Below are 13,833 nucleotides of genomic sequence, written 5' to 3'. Positions count from 1 at the left end.
TTGCAGAAGGCAAGGTATTAAGTATGCCAGGTCATACCAAGATATTAGGTATGCCAAGTTATAACAAAACCTATGGAAGGACCCAATTGGCACCAGGAATATAGCTGACTGTTATTGGTAAAAGATATTATGGGCCAACCTCATTCACGAGCATCATGATCATCATCATATTCTACATCATCATTCCCCATAGTCATTTTCAGCGCCACTCTTGGGAATAAATGAAAGATGATGCCATTGACATATCAGCCTGAATAGAGATTATGGATTTTGACTTATAAAATTTCAATGATAGCCTAGCAATCAGGGCAGCTTTTACAAAAGGATTATTAAGTGGTTTAATTTCCTCTGGCTGCATTTTGTCATGAGTTACTTCATGAATTGGTTCATCACAGGGTTCACCCAACTTGTGGGAGGTCTTCAATTTCACTTGACATCTCATGAGCACCAATGAGCACTTCATCTATGCAACATAACCAACCCATCTTCTTTGTGACTTTTACCAAAACCTATTCCCCTGCCTTTCTCAAATTAATTCAAAACTTTAAAATTATGCTGTCTACAACTAGGAAGGATCTGAGACAGAATCTAATCCAAACAATCCCTTCTTTCCATTTCACTGTGTTACTAATCATTATCTCACTTTTTTGAAAAATAAAATTTGAGAGATGAAATATGTCATAAAGGAAAACAGTCCTGTAATAGGAAGAAGAGCAATAGAAATGCCGGGTCATTCATAGGACAAAAAAGATTCAAAAAAGGAACCAGTGATAAAACAGAGCTTGAAGATATTTATACACAAGTGTGTACAATGTAGGTAATAAAGCAAAGCGATATTCTAATAAAAGAAAGGGAAAAAAAGCTATTTCCAAAAAAAAAATTTTTTTAAGCTATTTCTGTCTAGGATATCATCATCCTTCTAGTCATTCAAGTTTGCAACCTCAAAGTCTTCTTCAAATCTTCCCTTTTCTTCATGTCCCATATCAATTCAGATGCTCTAGCTTGTCGATTATTTCTTCCTAGTACCTCTTGGATTTAACTCCTCTCCATTTACACAGTTCAGGTATTTATTCATCTTGCCTATACTGCTACAATCAACTTTTAATCGATGTCCTTGCTTCTATTCTCTTTCCTCTCCCTTCCATTCCCCACATTAGCCAGATCACTGTTTCTAAAGCACAGGTCTGACCTCTGCCCAAGAAGATTCAGGGGCTTCTTATTGCTTCTATGAGAAAATACTCTGATGTTTAACACTCTCATTATCTGACTACAACCTGCCTTAGGAGACATTTAACCTGCCTTAGGAGACATTTGACACTAATCGCCACACATTTTGCAATCCAACTAAAATACTAAAATGCTTTCTGTTTTTTGTCCATTGTCTATTGTCCTTTTGTCCTTTCCTGCCGTCCCTTGTTCCTGGAATGCTGTTTTCCCACCTCTACTCCTTGAAACCCCTGGTTCCATTTCAGTGAAGTGCCTCTTACATAAGGTCTTTATTACTCCTCCCTCCCACTGTTTGCCCTTTCCTACGTTCCCAGCAAAATCATTTATATTTAGTGTATGCATGTTACTAACATCATCATCATCATCATCATCATTATTATTACTACTTATCTTCATAAGTAAAGCAATGTGGCAGAATGGAATCAAATTGAGTCCATTTTGTATCATTATAGACATTGTATACAGTTGCTAGCTAAGTTCTGTGTCCCTGAGCTAAGTTTAGTTGTTTCTGTAAATTGTCATTTCAAGGAAATCAATATTATTGTATCCCTAACTGGCTTGAAGAATGCAAGTGGATGTGACCAATAAACATTCCTTAAGCCCTGAAAAGTACCTAAATCTAAAAATAGTAACTATGTTTTACTATTAAAAAAAAACCTTGTAATTATCTTTTCTGGATCCTTGTGCCTCCTGAGGGGCCATGTATTGATCTATCTGCAATTGCATGCCTTGCTAATAAATTGCATAGCTTAGACTTTGTTTCCTCAGTTTACCTCAATTCAAAAATGAAAACTGACAATCACAAAGGGATCTAGAGGAGGTCCTACCCCCTAGAATGATGTCTCCAAGGAACTCCTTGGAGCTTGCCAGTTGACTTTCTCACTGAAGAATTTCTCCACTGAAGTACACCCCTGAGGTCTGACTCCCCTTCAATTTCAGCTCTTCCAAGCTTAAGGTAAGCCTTCACAAACTATTGGGGAAGGATATCCCTGGGAATATTCCCCTAAGGGAAAGATAGGATTTCAGTATTAGCATACCAAAGGGTAAACCAAGGTATCCCTCCACATTGCTGGGGAAGATTCCTCCTTGGTTTCCAGTAATATTATATCAAAAGAATTCCCACCCTGGAAATTTTTCTTATGCCATGGGACCAGGGGAAGCTCCTGAGGAATCTGGGAATGACCAAGAAGCACACAACTAGGTTAGGTGAAATTTTGTCTAAAACTCTAAGAGATTCAGATAATAATTCGTTTTGGCCTCAAATCAATACCTCAGAATATTGTAAATTAAAGATGAGAAGAGGCTGCCAACCCTCACCACACGAGACTATATATCTGTCTTGTTTTTGTTTCTGTTTAAGTGTTAGTATTTGTATAATGTCCAGTATTGTTGTTAGCATTGTCTGTGTTTTATGTCTTGGTAAATTTAAACTGATGTTTTCCTGTGGTCTAATTAGCCAGGGAAAAAAGGATTTTTTTTTCTAAGTCACCATAAAATAAATGCTCTTTTAAATGTTTTTATTTTGATGGATATAGGGTCCTCCAATTTGTGTGAAAAAAATCTAATTCATTAGAATAAGACATATACAGGAAGAGCTAGACAAAAGGTAATATGAAAAATATCTGAAGAAATGAGGTTAAAGACCTCTTTTGGAGATTTGTTCTGTGAAATTTGGATTCAGGCAAAGGGCCGCACTTGAGGACCTAGAAGTCCACATGTGGCCTCAAGGCCATAGGGTGCCCACCACTGGTCTAAAAGGTACCAAACCATTCATAGAAGCATTCTTTGTAATAGCAAAAAAATTGGAATAACTAAACAAGCTATAGTAAGATAATGGAATGGAACCCTATTCCACAGCAGCCAACTATGAATGAGGATTTTAGAAAAATGGGGTAGGATGTATACGAACTACTGCAGAATGAATAAGTAGAACCACAAGAACAGCATACATGTATGGAGGCAAAAAGACAGCAGCCATCTATCTCTTTTGACCTGAGGGACTATAACAATAAAGATAATGATAATAGAAATGACTGCTAACATTTCTATAGCACTTACTGTGTGGAAGTCACTGTGCTAAGCACTTATAAAATAACTCATCTGATCATCTAACAACCATGGGATGTTATAATTATCCCCATTTTACAGATGAAGAAATTGAGTCAAATAGAGGTTAAGCGACTTGCCCGAAGTCATGCAGCTAGGAAGTGTTTGAGGCCTGGATTTGAATTTCGATCTTCCTGATTCAAGACAAAGTCCTATAGTTTGTTAAACAAAGATAAAGTTCTACACCAAGCCTAAAATGCAGGTAACTGCTGAGAAGACTATATAAACAGAAATAAGCTACTTTTCTGCAAGTGTAAGACTTCTTCAAGCTCTGTTCAGCGATTTCTTTCTTAAAGAATCCACCTGTAACTATGTATACTGGTGTTCCTGTATTTTAAGAGGACAAGTTGTGTTTCTTGTCACAACGTGTAATGACCAAAATAATAAAAACAAGGGGGGAAAAAACTAGTAAAAGGAAACCAAACTCTGAATACCTGTAATAAACAATCTTGGTCCCAAAGAACTAGTAAAGAAGTATATCTCCCTCTTCTTGGTGGAGAAGGAGAAATACTATTATGTCAAATGTGGTCACTGTGTTGATCCTATTTGATGGACTGTTCTTCTCTGTTAAAAGGAGATCTGAGAAGGAATCCTGAAACAACTGATGTAAAAATGAAAGGTGATTTAAAAAATCTTTTTTTAAAAAAAAAGTGCTCTTGGGATTCTTAGTGGACTTCAAGCTAAGTGTGAGTCAATGGCAACCAAAAAAACTTACATAATCCCAGGTTGCATCAATGAGAACAGTGTACAAAAAGGAGATGGTAGTCCTGTTGTGCTTCACCCAGATCATATCATATCTGGAACTGTCTTCAAGTATTTGAAGGGTTATCACAGGAAAATAGGAGTAGACTTTTTCTGCTTAGGCTGCAATGATACAACTAGGATCAAGCGTACAAGTTTCAAGGAAACATATTTATACTTGATTTAAGGACAAACGACTCAATAATTTGAGCCGCCCAAAGTAAATTGTTTCAAGAGGTAGTCGCTTTCTTCTTCCATAGGTCTTAGAGAAAAGGCTTTTCGAGTATGTTGTAGATGGCATACTCAGTCTACTTTCTCTTCTAATTTCCAAAATCTGTACCAGAGAAATGGCTCCCAACTAACATCACTACTACTTGGAAAGGAAAAAAATACCAAAAACATTTCCAACTGCTAATAATTGGCCATTCACATCTGTGTTAATAACAAAGGACCGCAGTATATTATATATGTGTGAGCTTTAAAAAGGGAGGAAGGAATGATATATTTAATGAATTAAAGGCAAAATGGAAACATTACCTGCATTTGTTGGTAAATCCAGTCTGTAAATACTGTCAGGTTTCCATAAACTCCAGGTCTATTTGTCTTGGCACATCCAGATCCCCAGCTTGTATCACCAACCAACCACCATACAGAATCTTTCTTGGTGACTAAAGGCCCCCCGCTGTCACCCTAGGAACAACAAAGAAAGTTACAGAAAAGGAAAGAATTCAAAAAGAAGACAAGGATGTTTGATATGAATGAATACATGAGAGACAATTGGGAGGGAGGAAGGAGGAAAGATTTTGGGGTGGGGAGGATGATGCAATCCAAACAATGTTGGTTTAAAGCCTTGCTTTGGAAGACTTACTACCCCCCTGTCTCCGTTCTTCCCTTCTTCAATTCCTTCCTTCCTTCCCATCATCTTATCTTGTTTAGGAATTTATCATTTCAATCTCCCTCTACCTAATATTAAATACTTGTCTATGGCTCTTTCCTCCTACTTGCAAACATGTTTAGCTTTCCACACATACTCCGAAATCCATACAAGACAAAATGATACAGTATTTTCAAACTATTCTCTTACAGCTCTCCTCCTTTTGATAGTCAAACTGCAAGAAAAAGTTGTCTGTATCAATTTCTTCTACTTTCTCACCTTCCACTCAACTTTACAGCCCTTTGAAACCTGCCTTCCCTCTAAACTGATTAACTAAAATTACTTTCACTGTCAGCAATGAGCTCTTCATCCAATGGTCTTTTCTCAGTCCTCATCCTCCCTCAAAACCTCTATAGTATTTGACACTGCTGCCTACTCGCTCCTTCTGGATTTTCCTCCTCCTGGGGTTTTCATCAACACTGTTCTGTTATGCTTTTCTTTGTTCCTGTTGGGGGAATCATTTTTCATTTTCGTGGTTGGATCATCATCCATATCCTAACTACCATGTTTAGATGTACCCCAAGTTTCTATACTGGTCCTTTTCTTTCTATACACTTTGTTGATGATCTAAAAAGTTTGAATGAGTTCATTTGCCATCTATATGTAGATGGCTCTGAAATTGACAATAAATTTACTCCTAATATCTCTCTGGAATTCCACTTCTGCCTTTCCAGATTATTAGGGACAATGAATTGTTCCTAAAGAAAACAAGCAAGGCTTCAAGGGAGAGGCAAGGAGGATTAGTTGAAGGAAGAGGCAATGTTTATGAGACAAGAGAAAATTTAGGGGGTATATAAATGACTGTAATGCAGATTTACTCTATTTGGACTCAGAAAGAAAGGGTAGAAGTTGAAAAGAGGAAAATTTTGCATTGATATCAGGAAAAATTTTAATTAGATCCTTCCAAAAGTGAAATGGGCTTCTTTGAGAAGTGATGAGTCAGCTCTTTCCCCCCACCCCTCCAAACACACACACACACAGAAGTCTTAAAGCAGAGATTGGATGACAAATTATCATGTATATGATCATGGAGACTCCTTTGGGTTATGAGCTGAACTAAATCTTCCCTTAGATGCCTTAGAGACTGCTTAAAACTGAACATTCCTGAAACGAAATTCACTAACTTTCCTCCTAAAACCATTAGCCATTTTCTAACTTCCCTATGTCTAATTATGCTACCACCATCACCCATCCATTCATCTAGGTTTACAAGCTAGGAATCATTTTTAACTCTTCATTCTCATTCATCACCATCACCAACCCCATCCAATCAGCTGACAAGATTCAAGGATTCTATCACATTAATATCTCTTGTATCAGTCCCTTTCTCTTTACTACATCTAAATAACTCTGGGTCAGGCCCATGTACCTATTAACTTAGATTACTGGAAAAACTCCTAATTGGTCTTCCTCAAGAGTAAGGAACCTGTGCCTCAAGGCATGTGGCCTCTAGGTCCTCAAGTGTGGTCCTTTGATTGAATTCAAACTTCACAGAACAAATCCATTTGTGAAATTCCATTCTATGAAGTTTTTATACAGTCAAAGGGCCGCACTTACCCAGATGGCCACATGTGGCCTCAAGGCTGCAGGTTCCCCAGCCCTGGACTCTACCTACATCCATCTCTTCCCTCTACATAACTACAAAATTGATATTCTATGTGTGTGAGTGTGTGTGTGTGTGTGTGTGTTTTTCTACTGTATTTTCATTTATTTTCTTAAAAATTTCCCAATTACATTTTTTACTTTTTTTATTCATTTTTAAGTTAAATACAAAAAGACAAAAAATTTTTTCCATATACACAGTACAACACAATGAAAGGATTCAGTATAAAACCATGAATTTCCACGTGCATGGCTTTTACTTCTAAGTTTTCTTTTGTTCTATGCTGTATACTTTTTTCCCCTCCTCCCTCCCCTCCACCCCATACTACAGAAGGCTACAATTACACACACACACACACACACACACACACACACACACACACACACACAAACCCATAATATCCAGTTCTTTCTCTGGAAATGAATAACATCTTCCTTCATAGTTGATTCGAGTATTTATGATACTCAAGATAAATTTGTCATTCAATGAATGTTGTTCTTAGGACAATATTTCTGTTGCTATGTACAACATTCTCTTGCTATTGCTCATTTCACTTTTTATTATTTCATGCAAGTCTTTTCATGCTTTTCTGAAAATCAACCACCTTATCATTTCTTATAGCATAATAGTATTCCATCACAATTACATACCACAACTCCTTCAGCCATTCCCCAATTAAAGGGTATTTGTCAGTTTAACCTAAATCTGATAGTTTAAGTTGATGTCTCAAAGTTTTTCATTTGCATTTCTCTAATGATTTTCATATGACTATATATAGCTTTGTCATTGAAAAACTGCCTGTTCATATCCTTTGACCATTGATCAATTGGGGAATGACTCATTTCTTATAAATCTGATAAAGATCTTTATATATTTGATCTGAGAGACTATAAAAATTTCCCCAAAATTTTCTGCTTTCCTTCTAATATTGGCAACATTGGTTTTATTTGTATATATACTTTTTAATTGAATCTAATTGTTCATTTTATACCTCACAATGTCTCTGTCTCTTATTTATTCACAAATTGTTCTATCTATAAATTGAATAGGTAATAGATTCCATGTTCTTCTAATTTTCTTGTGATATCCCCCTTTATATCTAAGTCATGTGTCCATTTTGACCTCTTAGTAAATTATTTAAGATATCAGTCCGTGCCCAATTTTTGCCAGATTGCTTTCCAGCTTTCCCAATTTTTACTAAATAATGAATTCTTATGCCAAAAATTTAAATCTTTACATTTGTCAAACACAAGACTGCTATAGTCATTTGCTACTGTGTATTGTATCTGCTGATCCTTTTATTTCTTAGCCACTACCAGTTAGTTTTGATAATTACTGCCTCATAATATAGTTTAAAATCTGGTACTGTTAAATCTTCTTTGTTTACATTTTTAATTAGTTTCTTTGAAGTTCTTAGCCTTTTATTCTTCCAAATAAACTTTATTATTTTTTTTAACTCAATAAGGCCAAATTGTTTACTTCTTATATGGGAAAATGTTGTCATTATTTGAGTAGTTTGAAAGAACATATAGAGAAATAGAAGGATTGGGACTGAGTTGAGTGTGGTGAGAATTCTAAAAAGCAAAATTGGGTAGGGAGAGGTAAAATGGAGCAATTATCTCATCAAAATTAGACATGCATGGAAGAACTGTTACAGTGGAAGCAGGTGAGGATGGTAGTGCTGGAACCTTATTCTCATCAGAACTGGGTTAAAGAGGGAATAACATACATATAGAATGGTATAAAAGTATTCCAAATTTCTAAAGAAATAGAAGGATGAGTACACAGGATAGCATAGGGACTTTTAGAGTGTGTGTAGATTGAGAAATAGGAGGTTGTGGGGAAAGGATAAAGAATATCCTCTACATTAAGGAATAAGAGGGTAAGAAGAGAGGATAATGGAGGAATTATTTAAAAGATGTGGATTACGGAGGAAGTGGTTAGAAGTAAATCAGACATGCGAAAAGGGATAGGGTAATTGAAAGAGAGTGAGAAGGATAATTGTGAGTAAAAATATGATGGAGGGAAATACACAACTTAGTAATTATAACTTTGAATGTGAATGGGATGAACTCACTCATAAAATGGAAACATAGTAGAATGGATTAAAAATCAGAATCCAACAGTATGTTGTTTACAAAAAACAAATTTTAAAATGAGAGATACACACACAGCTAAAGGACTGGAGTAAAATTTATTATGCTTCAGCTGAGGTAAAAAAAAAGCAAAGTTAGCAATCATCTCAGAAAAAGTTAAAGTAAAATAGTTTTAATTAAAAGATATTAAACAGGGAAACAGCAAATGCTATAGCATCTAAATTTTTAAAGGGAAAGCTAAATGTATTGCATAGAGAGTAATACCATAACTTTCCCCTCTAAGAATTAGACAAATCTAACCAAGAGATAAGTAAGAAGTTGAGGAGGTAAATAGAATCTTAGTAAAGCTAAATATGATAGATATCTGGAGAGAACTGAATGGCAATATAAAGGAAAACACCTTTTTCTGAGAAGTAGACACATTTCTACAAAATTGTATTATAAAATTACAATTCACAAAAAATACAAAAATACATATATTAGGGTATAAAAATTTCACTGATAAATGCAGAAAAGTAGAAATATCAAATGCATCCTTTTTAGATCACAATGCAATAAAAATTATGTTCAAAAAGGGACCATGGAAACACAGATTAAAAACTATCTGGGGACTAAACAATCTAATCTTAAAGAATGAGTGAGTTAAAGAAGAAATCATACAATCAATAATTTCATTAAAGGGAATGACAATAATGAGACAATATATCTAAACCTGTGGAATGCAGCAAAAGCAGTAATCACAGGAAAATTTATATCTTTAAATGCTTATATCAATAAAATAGAAAGCAGACCAATGAACTGAGTATGAGAAATAATTATTAATAACCTATAATTTGGGGAGATTCAGAGCTCTCCTCTTCTTCTAAAGTCCTGACTTTAAAAGTTCAGTCTCTTAAAGGACATTGCTGATAATGAGATTGGACTAACTTTTTAATTCAAGATCACACTCTGGTGGAAGCTACTATGTTCTGCTCAAGCTTGGGTGGGGTATTTTTATATACCTTTGAATAGATAGCCCAAAGTTGTGGGCGGTCTGGTACTAAGATAACTTCTTGGTCCAAGGGTGACAAGATGTCTTGCTCAGCCCTTCATTTTAATTTAGTTCGCCTTCCATTGTTTTATCCAATCAGAGTTGATTGCCACCCCTGAGGAACACCTACACTTTGAAAGGTACATAAACTGTGAACTAGCTACCATGATTGTCTTTAGTCTAAGACAGATGGCCAAATGATCAACCTTTTATTATTAATGTGTTGGCCTTATTAGTAAAATGATTAAATTACCTAGAAACTATGTCTCTCAAACCTTAAAAAGGTTTTTAAGGCAATTAAAAATTGCCACAGTATCCAATTTAAAAAAACAGAAAAAGAACAAATTAAAAATCCCCAATTAAACACCAAACTGGAAATCTTAAAAATTAAAGATGAGATTAAATAATACTGAATTAAATGATACTGAAAAAGAACAAATTAAAAATCCCCAATTAAACACCAAATTGGAAATCTTAAAAATTAAAGATGAGATTAAATAATACTGAGTGTAAGAATAATTCTCAAAACTACCTGGTACTGGCCAAGAAATAGAAAGGTAAATGGTGGAACAGAGTAGACATACAATACATAATAGCAAATGATTTTCGTAACCTTGTGTTTTGGGATAAGAATTCATTATTTAGCAAAAATTGTTGGAAAAGCTAGAAAGCAGTCTAGCAGAAATTGAGCATAGACCAATATCTTATACCATTTATGAAGATCAAGTCAAAATGGATACATGACTCAAATATAAAGGGAGATTGTATAAGAAAATCAGAAGAACATGCAACATATTACCTATCAGACTTATAAATAGAACAATATATGAATAAACAAGAGATAGAGAGCATTGGGAGGTGTAAAATGTACAATTTCAATTGTATTAAATTAAAAAGGGTTTGTACAAATAAAACTATTGTAGCCAAGATTAGAAGGAAAACAGGAAATTGGGGAAAAAATTTATACACTTTCTCAGATAAGGATCTCATATCTCATGTCTCAATTTTTTTTGCCAAACTTATATGAAATGAGTCATTCACCAATTGATAAATGGTTAAAGGATATGAACAGGCAGTTTTTCCATGAAGAAATCAAGCAATAGTCATATAAAAATGCTCTAAATCATTTCCAATTAAAGAAATGCAAATTAAAACAACTTTGAGATACCATTTTACATCTATCAGATTGGCTAAAACAATAAAAGAGAAAAATTACAAATGTTGGGGGGAATGTGGAAAAACTGGGACACTAATTCACTGTTGGTGGAACTGTGAACTGATCCAACCATTTTGGAGAGCAATCTGGAATTATGTCCAAAGAGTTACAAAATTGTTTATACCCTTTGACCCAGAAATACCACTATTAGGTCTGTTTCCAAGGAGATTAGAGGAAAAGTAAAAGAACTTATATGTTTTAAAATATTTATAGCAGCTCTTCATGGTGGTAAAGAACTGGAAATTGAGGGGATGTCTATCAATCAGGGAATGGCTAAACAAGTTGCTGTATATGATTGTAATGAAATACTACTGTGCTATAAGAAATAAGCTGGTTGATTTTAGAAAAACATGAAAAGACATGTATGAAGCAATGAAGAACAAAATTAGAAAAACCAAAAGGACATTATACAAATTAACAGCAATATTGTTTTAAGTCAACTTTGAATGACTAAGTCATTCTGAGTACTCAAATCAACTACATCGGAAAGGACCTATGAAGGAAGTGCTATCCACATGCAGAGAAAGAACTTATAAAAGGATGTATGTACAGTATACTTTTATACACACACACACACACACACACACACACATACATATTTCATATGTATACACACACACATACACACACACACACATATAGATACAAACACACACAAACTTGCATCTAATGGTAGCCCTTTTTCTGTAGGGCAGGGTGGAGGAGAAAAGAATTAAAATGTACAGCAGAGAACAGAAGAAAATTTAGAAGAAGCACAGAAAAGCAAGATAGCTTTGAAAATGGTGTATAGTATTACATAGTTTAAAAAGAAGTAAACAGTGAAATAAAAATCCATAGTTTGATATTGAATCCTTTTTTATGTTGTGCTGTGTACATGGAAAAGTTCTTTTTTTTTGTCTTTTTGCATTTAAGTTCAAAATGAATAAAAATTAAATTTAAAATTAGGTTGGTTTAGGAAATCCATGCAATGGTTAACATGGAAATATATTTTGCATGACTTCATATGTATAATGGATATATTGCTTTGCCTTCTCAAGGGCTGGCAGAGGGGTTTAAAGGAGGGTGAGAACTGGAACTCAAAATTTAAAAAAGAATGTTAAAATGAAAAAAGAAAAAGAAAAGAAATACACATAGCCAAAATAATGTTTACCAGAGTTGGACATAAAACAGCAATTACCTGACAAGAATCAATTTTCCCTCTGAGATATCCAGCACAAATCATGGAAGGAGTGATCATGTTATTGTAGACGTATCGGCTATTACATTTCCAAGGTTCTATTATGGGTACCATAACGGCTTTCAAGAAGTCAGAAGTTTTACCTAAGGATCCAATATATGACCATAAAATTTAAGACAAGGATGGATCATTTCAACTGGAAAAGTTAATAGGTTAAGTTAATAAAGTTAATAAACTGCTACCAAAGCAGTTATACTCATGTTTGATTCTTTTATGTCACCCCTCTCCCTACCTCCCTTATTCTTCAGTTTCATTGCAGAGTGAGTTATCCAAGAAGCCTGAATCATCACTTCCAATGGAATAGACCATATCTGATGTTAAATGTTACAAAGTACACTTCTGGCACTCAGTAAGTGCTAATCAGCAAAAGGAGGCATTACTTCATTTGTTAAAGATTATTCTAGATGAGCACTTTTCTTTCAGGTCTCCAGATTCACAAAGTCTATTTTAATTAAAGCCAAGCAACCTACAGAAAGTACCTAAAAGAGGCTGGATCACCCTTTTTCCTTCAGAAAGAATCATAAGCATCTTTATTTCCAGAAGGTAACAGATGTCTATCTAATTCTTATTAAGTACGATTCAAGCATCATAAATGCTGCACTTTCAAAATCCTGGAATTCTAAAATTCCTTTGAAAGCAATTTTCTTTCCTTCCAATTCTCTAATTCCCTTATTTGTTTAGCATCATCATAACTGTCTATGTTTCAATTCTTAGCCTCTCCATATATTAACTCTGGTCCTGATTCACTTTCCACTTTACCTAGCCATGAACATATTGTCAGCTACTTTAACAATGACTTCTCTTCCACATTCCAATTTCTTGATCTTCTGCTGTTTCAACCCTACAAACACTCAGGCTTGGATATCCACTCTCAGTCTGCAAAATGTGACTGAAGGAAACCACAAAATTATTCCATCTATTACAAATTTATGTTATCTAGTTTCAAGCGAGCCTTCACTTCTGCTAGGTAATTTTTAAAATCATCTCTTATTGAATCTTTATCACATTCCTAACAATACCTGTTCCAAATTTCCTTTCTTAGGCACAGATTTTTATAATCTAGCCAATAGTCCATAGATGCTCAGATTCCTTAAGAGTCTAGCTAACATGGCAAATCTTTAATAAACCTTGTTTTTGGCTGGAAAAAAAACAAATTTCCTTTCTTCAAAGCCAAATTTGACCTCATCTTCTATGTTACAAAGATTAACGCCATCCCACGTAAACTCTCTCAATCCTTCCAAAACCTTCAACATCCACATCTTTCTTTGCCTTTCCAACAATAACTTAACAAGAAGTACTGATTTCCCCTTGCTAATGGTACCACTACCTTCAATCTCATTCCTGCCTCCCCATTATTCTTTGACTTTCATCCATTAATCCTCCTCTCTGAAGACAGGCTCTCTCTACCTTAGGTATCTTCAGTATCTTCATCTTTAATGTTGCCTTTCCTTCACCCTAAAAATATGCATGGGTATCTTCTATCTTTTAAAAAAAAAAAAGCACTTCTTCCTTTGATAATACTATCTATTCAAGTTATCATCCTTTGCTGAAAATTTCAAGAAAGCTATCTATACTGGCTACTTCTCCTTCTTTTACTACCTACTCAGTCCCAAACTCTTGCAATTTGGCTTTCATCCCACCAT

The 13,833-nt window shown here is 34.8% G+C and overlaps 1 protein-coding gene across 1 annotated transcript in view; it reads right to left on the bottom strand.

Annotated features, from left to right (window-relative positions):
• Positions 1-13,833, bottom strand: part of TMPRSS2 (transmembrane serine protease 2) — a 99,173-nt gene that overhangs the window by 4,254 nt on the left and 81,086 nt on the right. The window contains exons 13-14 of the mRNA XM_020976261.1: positions 12,131-12,273; positions 4,612-4,764 (exon numbers count right to left, since the gene is read on the bottom strand). Coding sequence (XP_020831920.1) covers positions 4,612-4,764; positions 12,131-12,273 — 296 coding nt within the window. The remainder of the gene's footprint in view (positions 1-4,611; positions 4,765-12,130; positions 12,274-13,833) is intronic.

This window comes from Phascolarctos cinereus, unplaced genomic scaffold, assembly GCF_003287225.1.
Source record: "Phascolarctos cinereus isolate Bilbo 61053 unplaced genomic scaffold, phaCin_HiC Scaffold_726;HRSCAF=1367, whole genome shotgun sequence".
In the NCBI taxonomy this organism is placed as follows: Eukaryota; Metazoa; Chordata; class Mammalia; order Diprotodontia; family Phascolarctidae; genus Phascolarctos; species Phascolarctos cinereus.
Note: the sequence above shows the minus strand (reverse complement) of the source record. Positions and strands in the feature narration are given on the sequence as shown.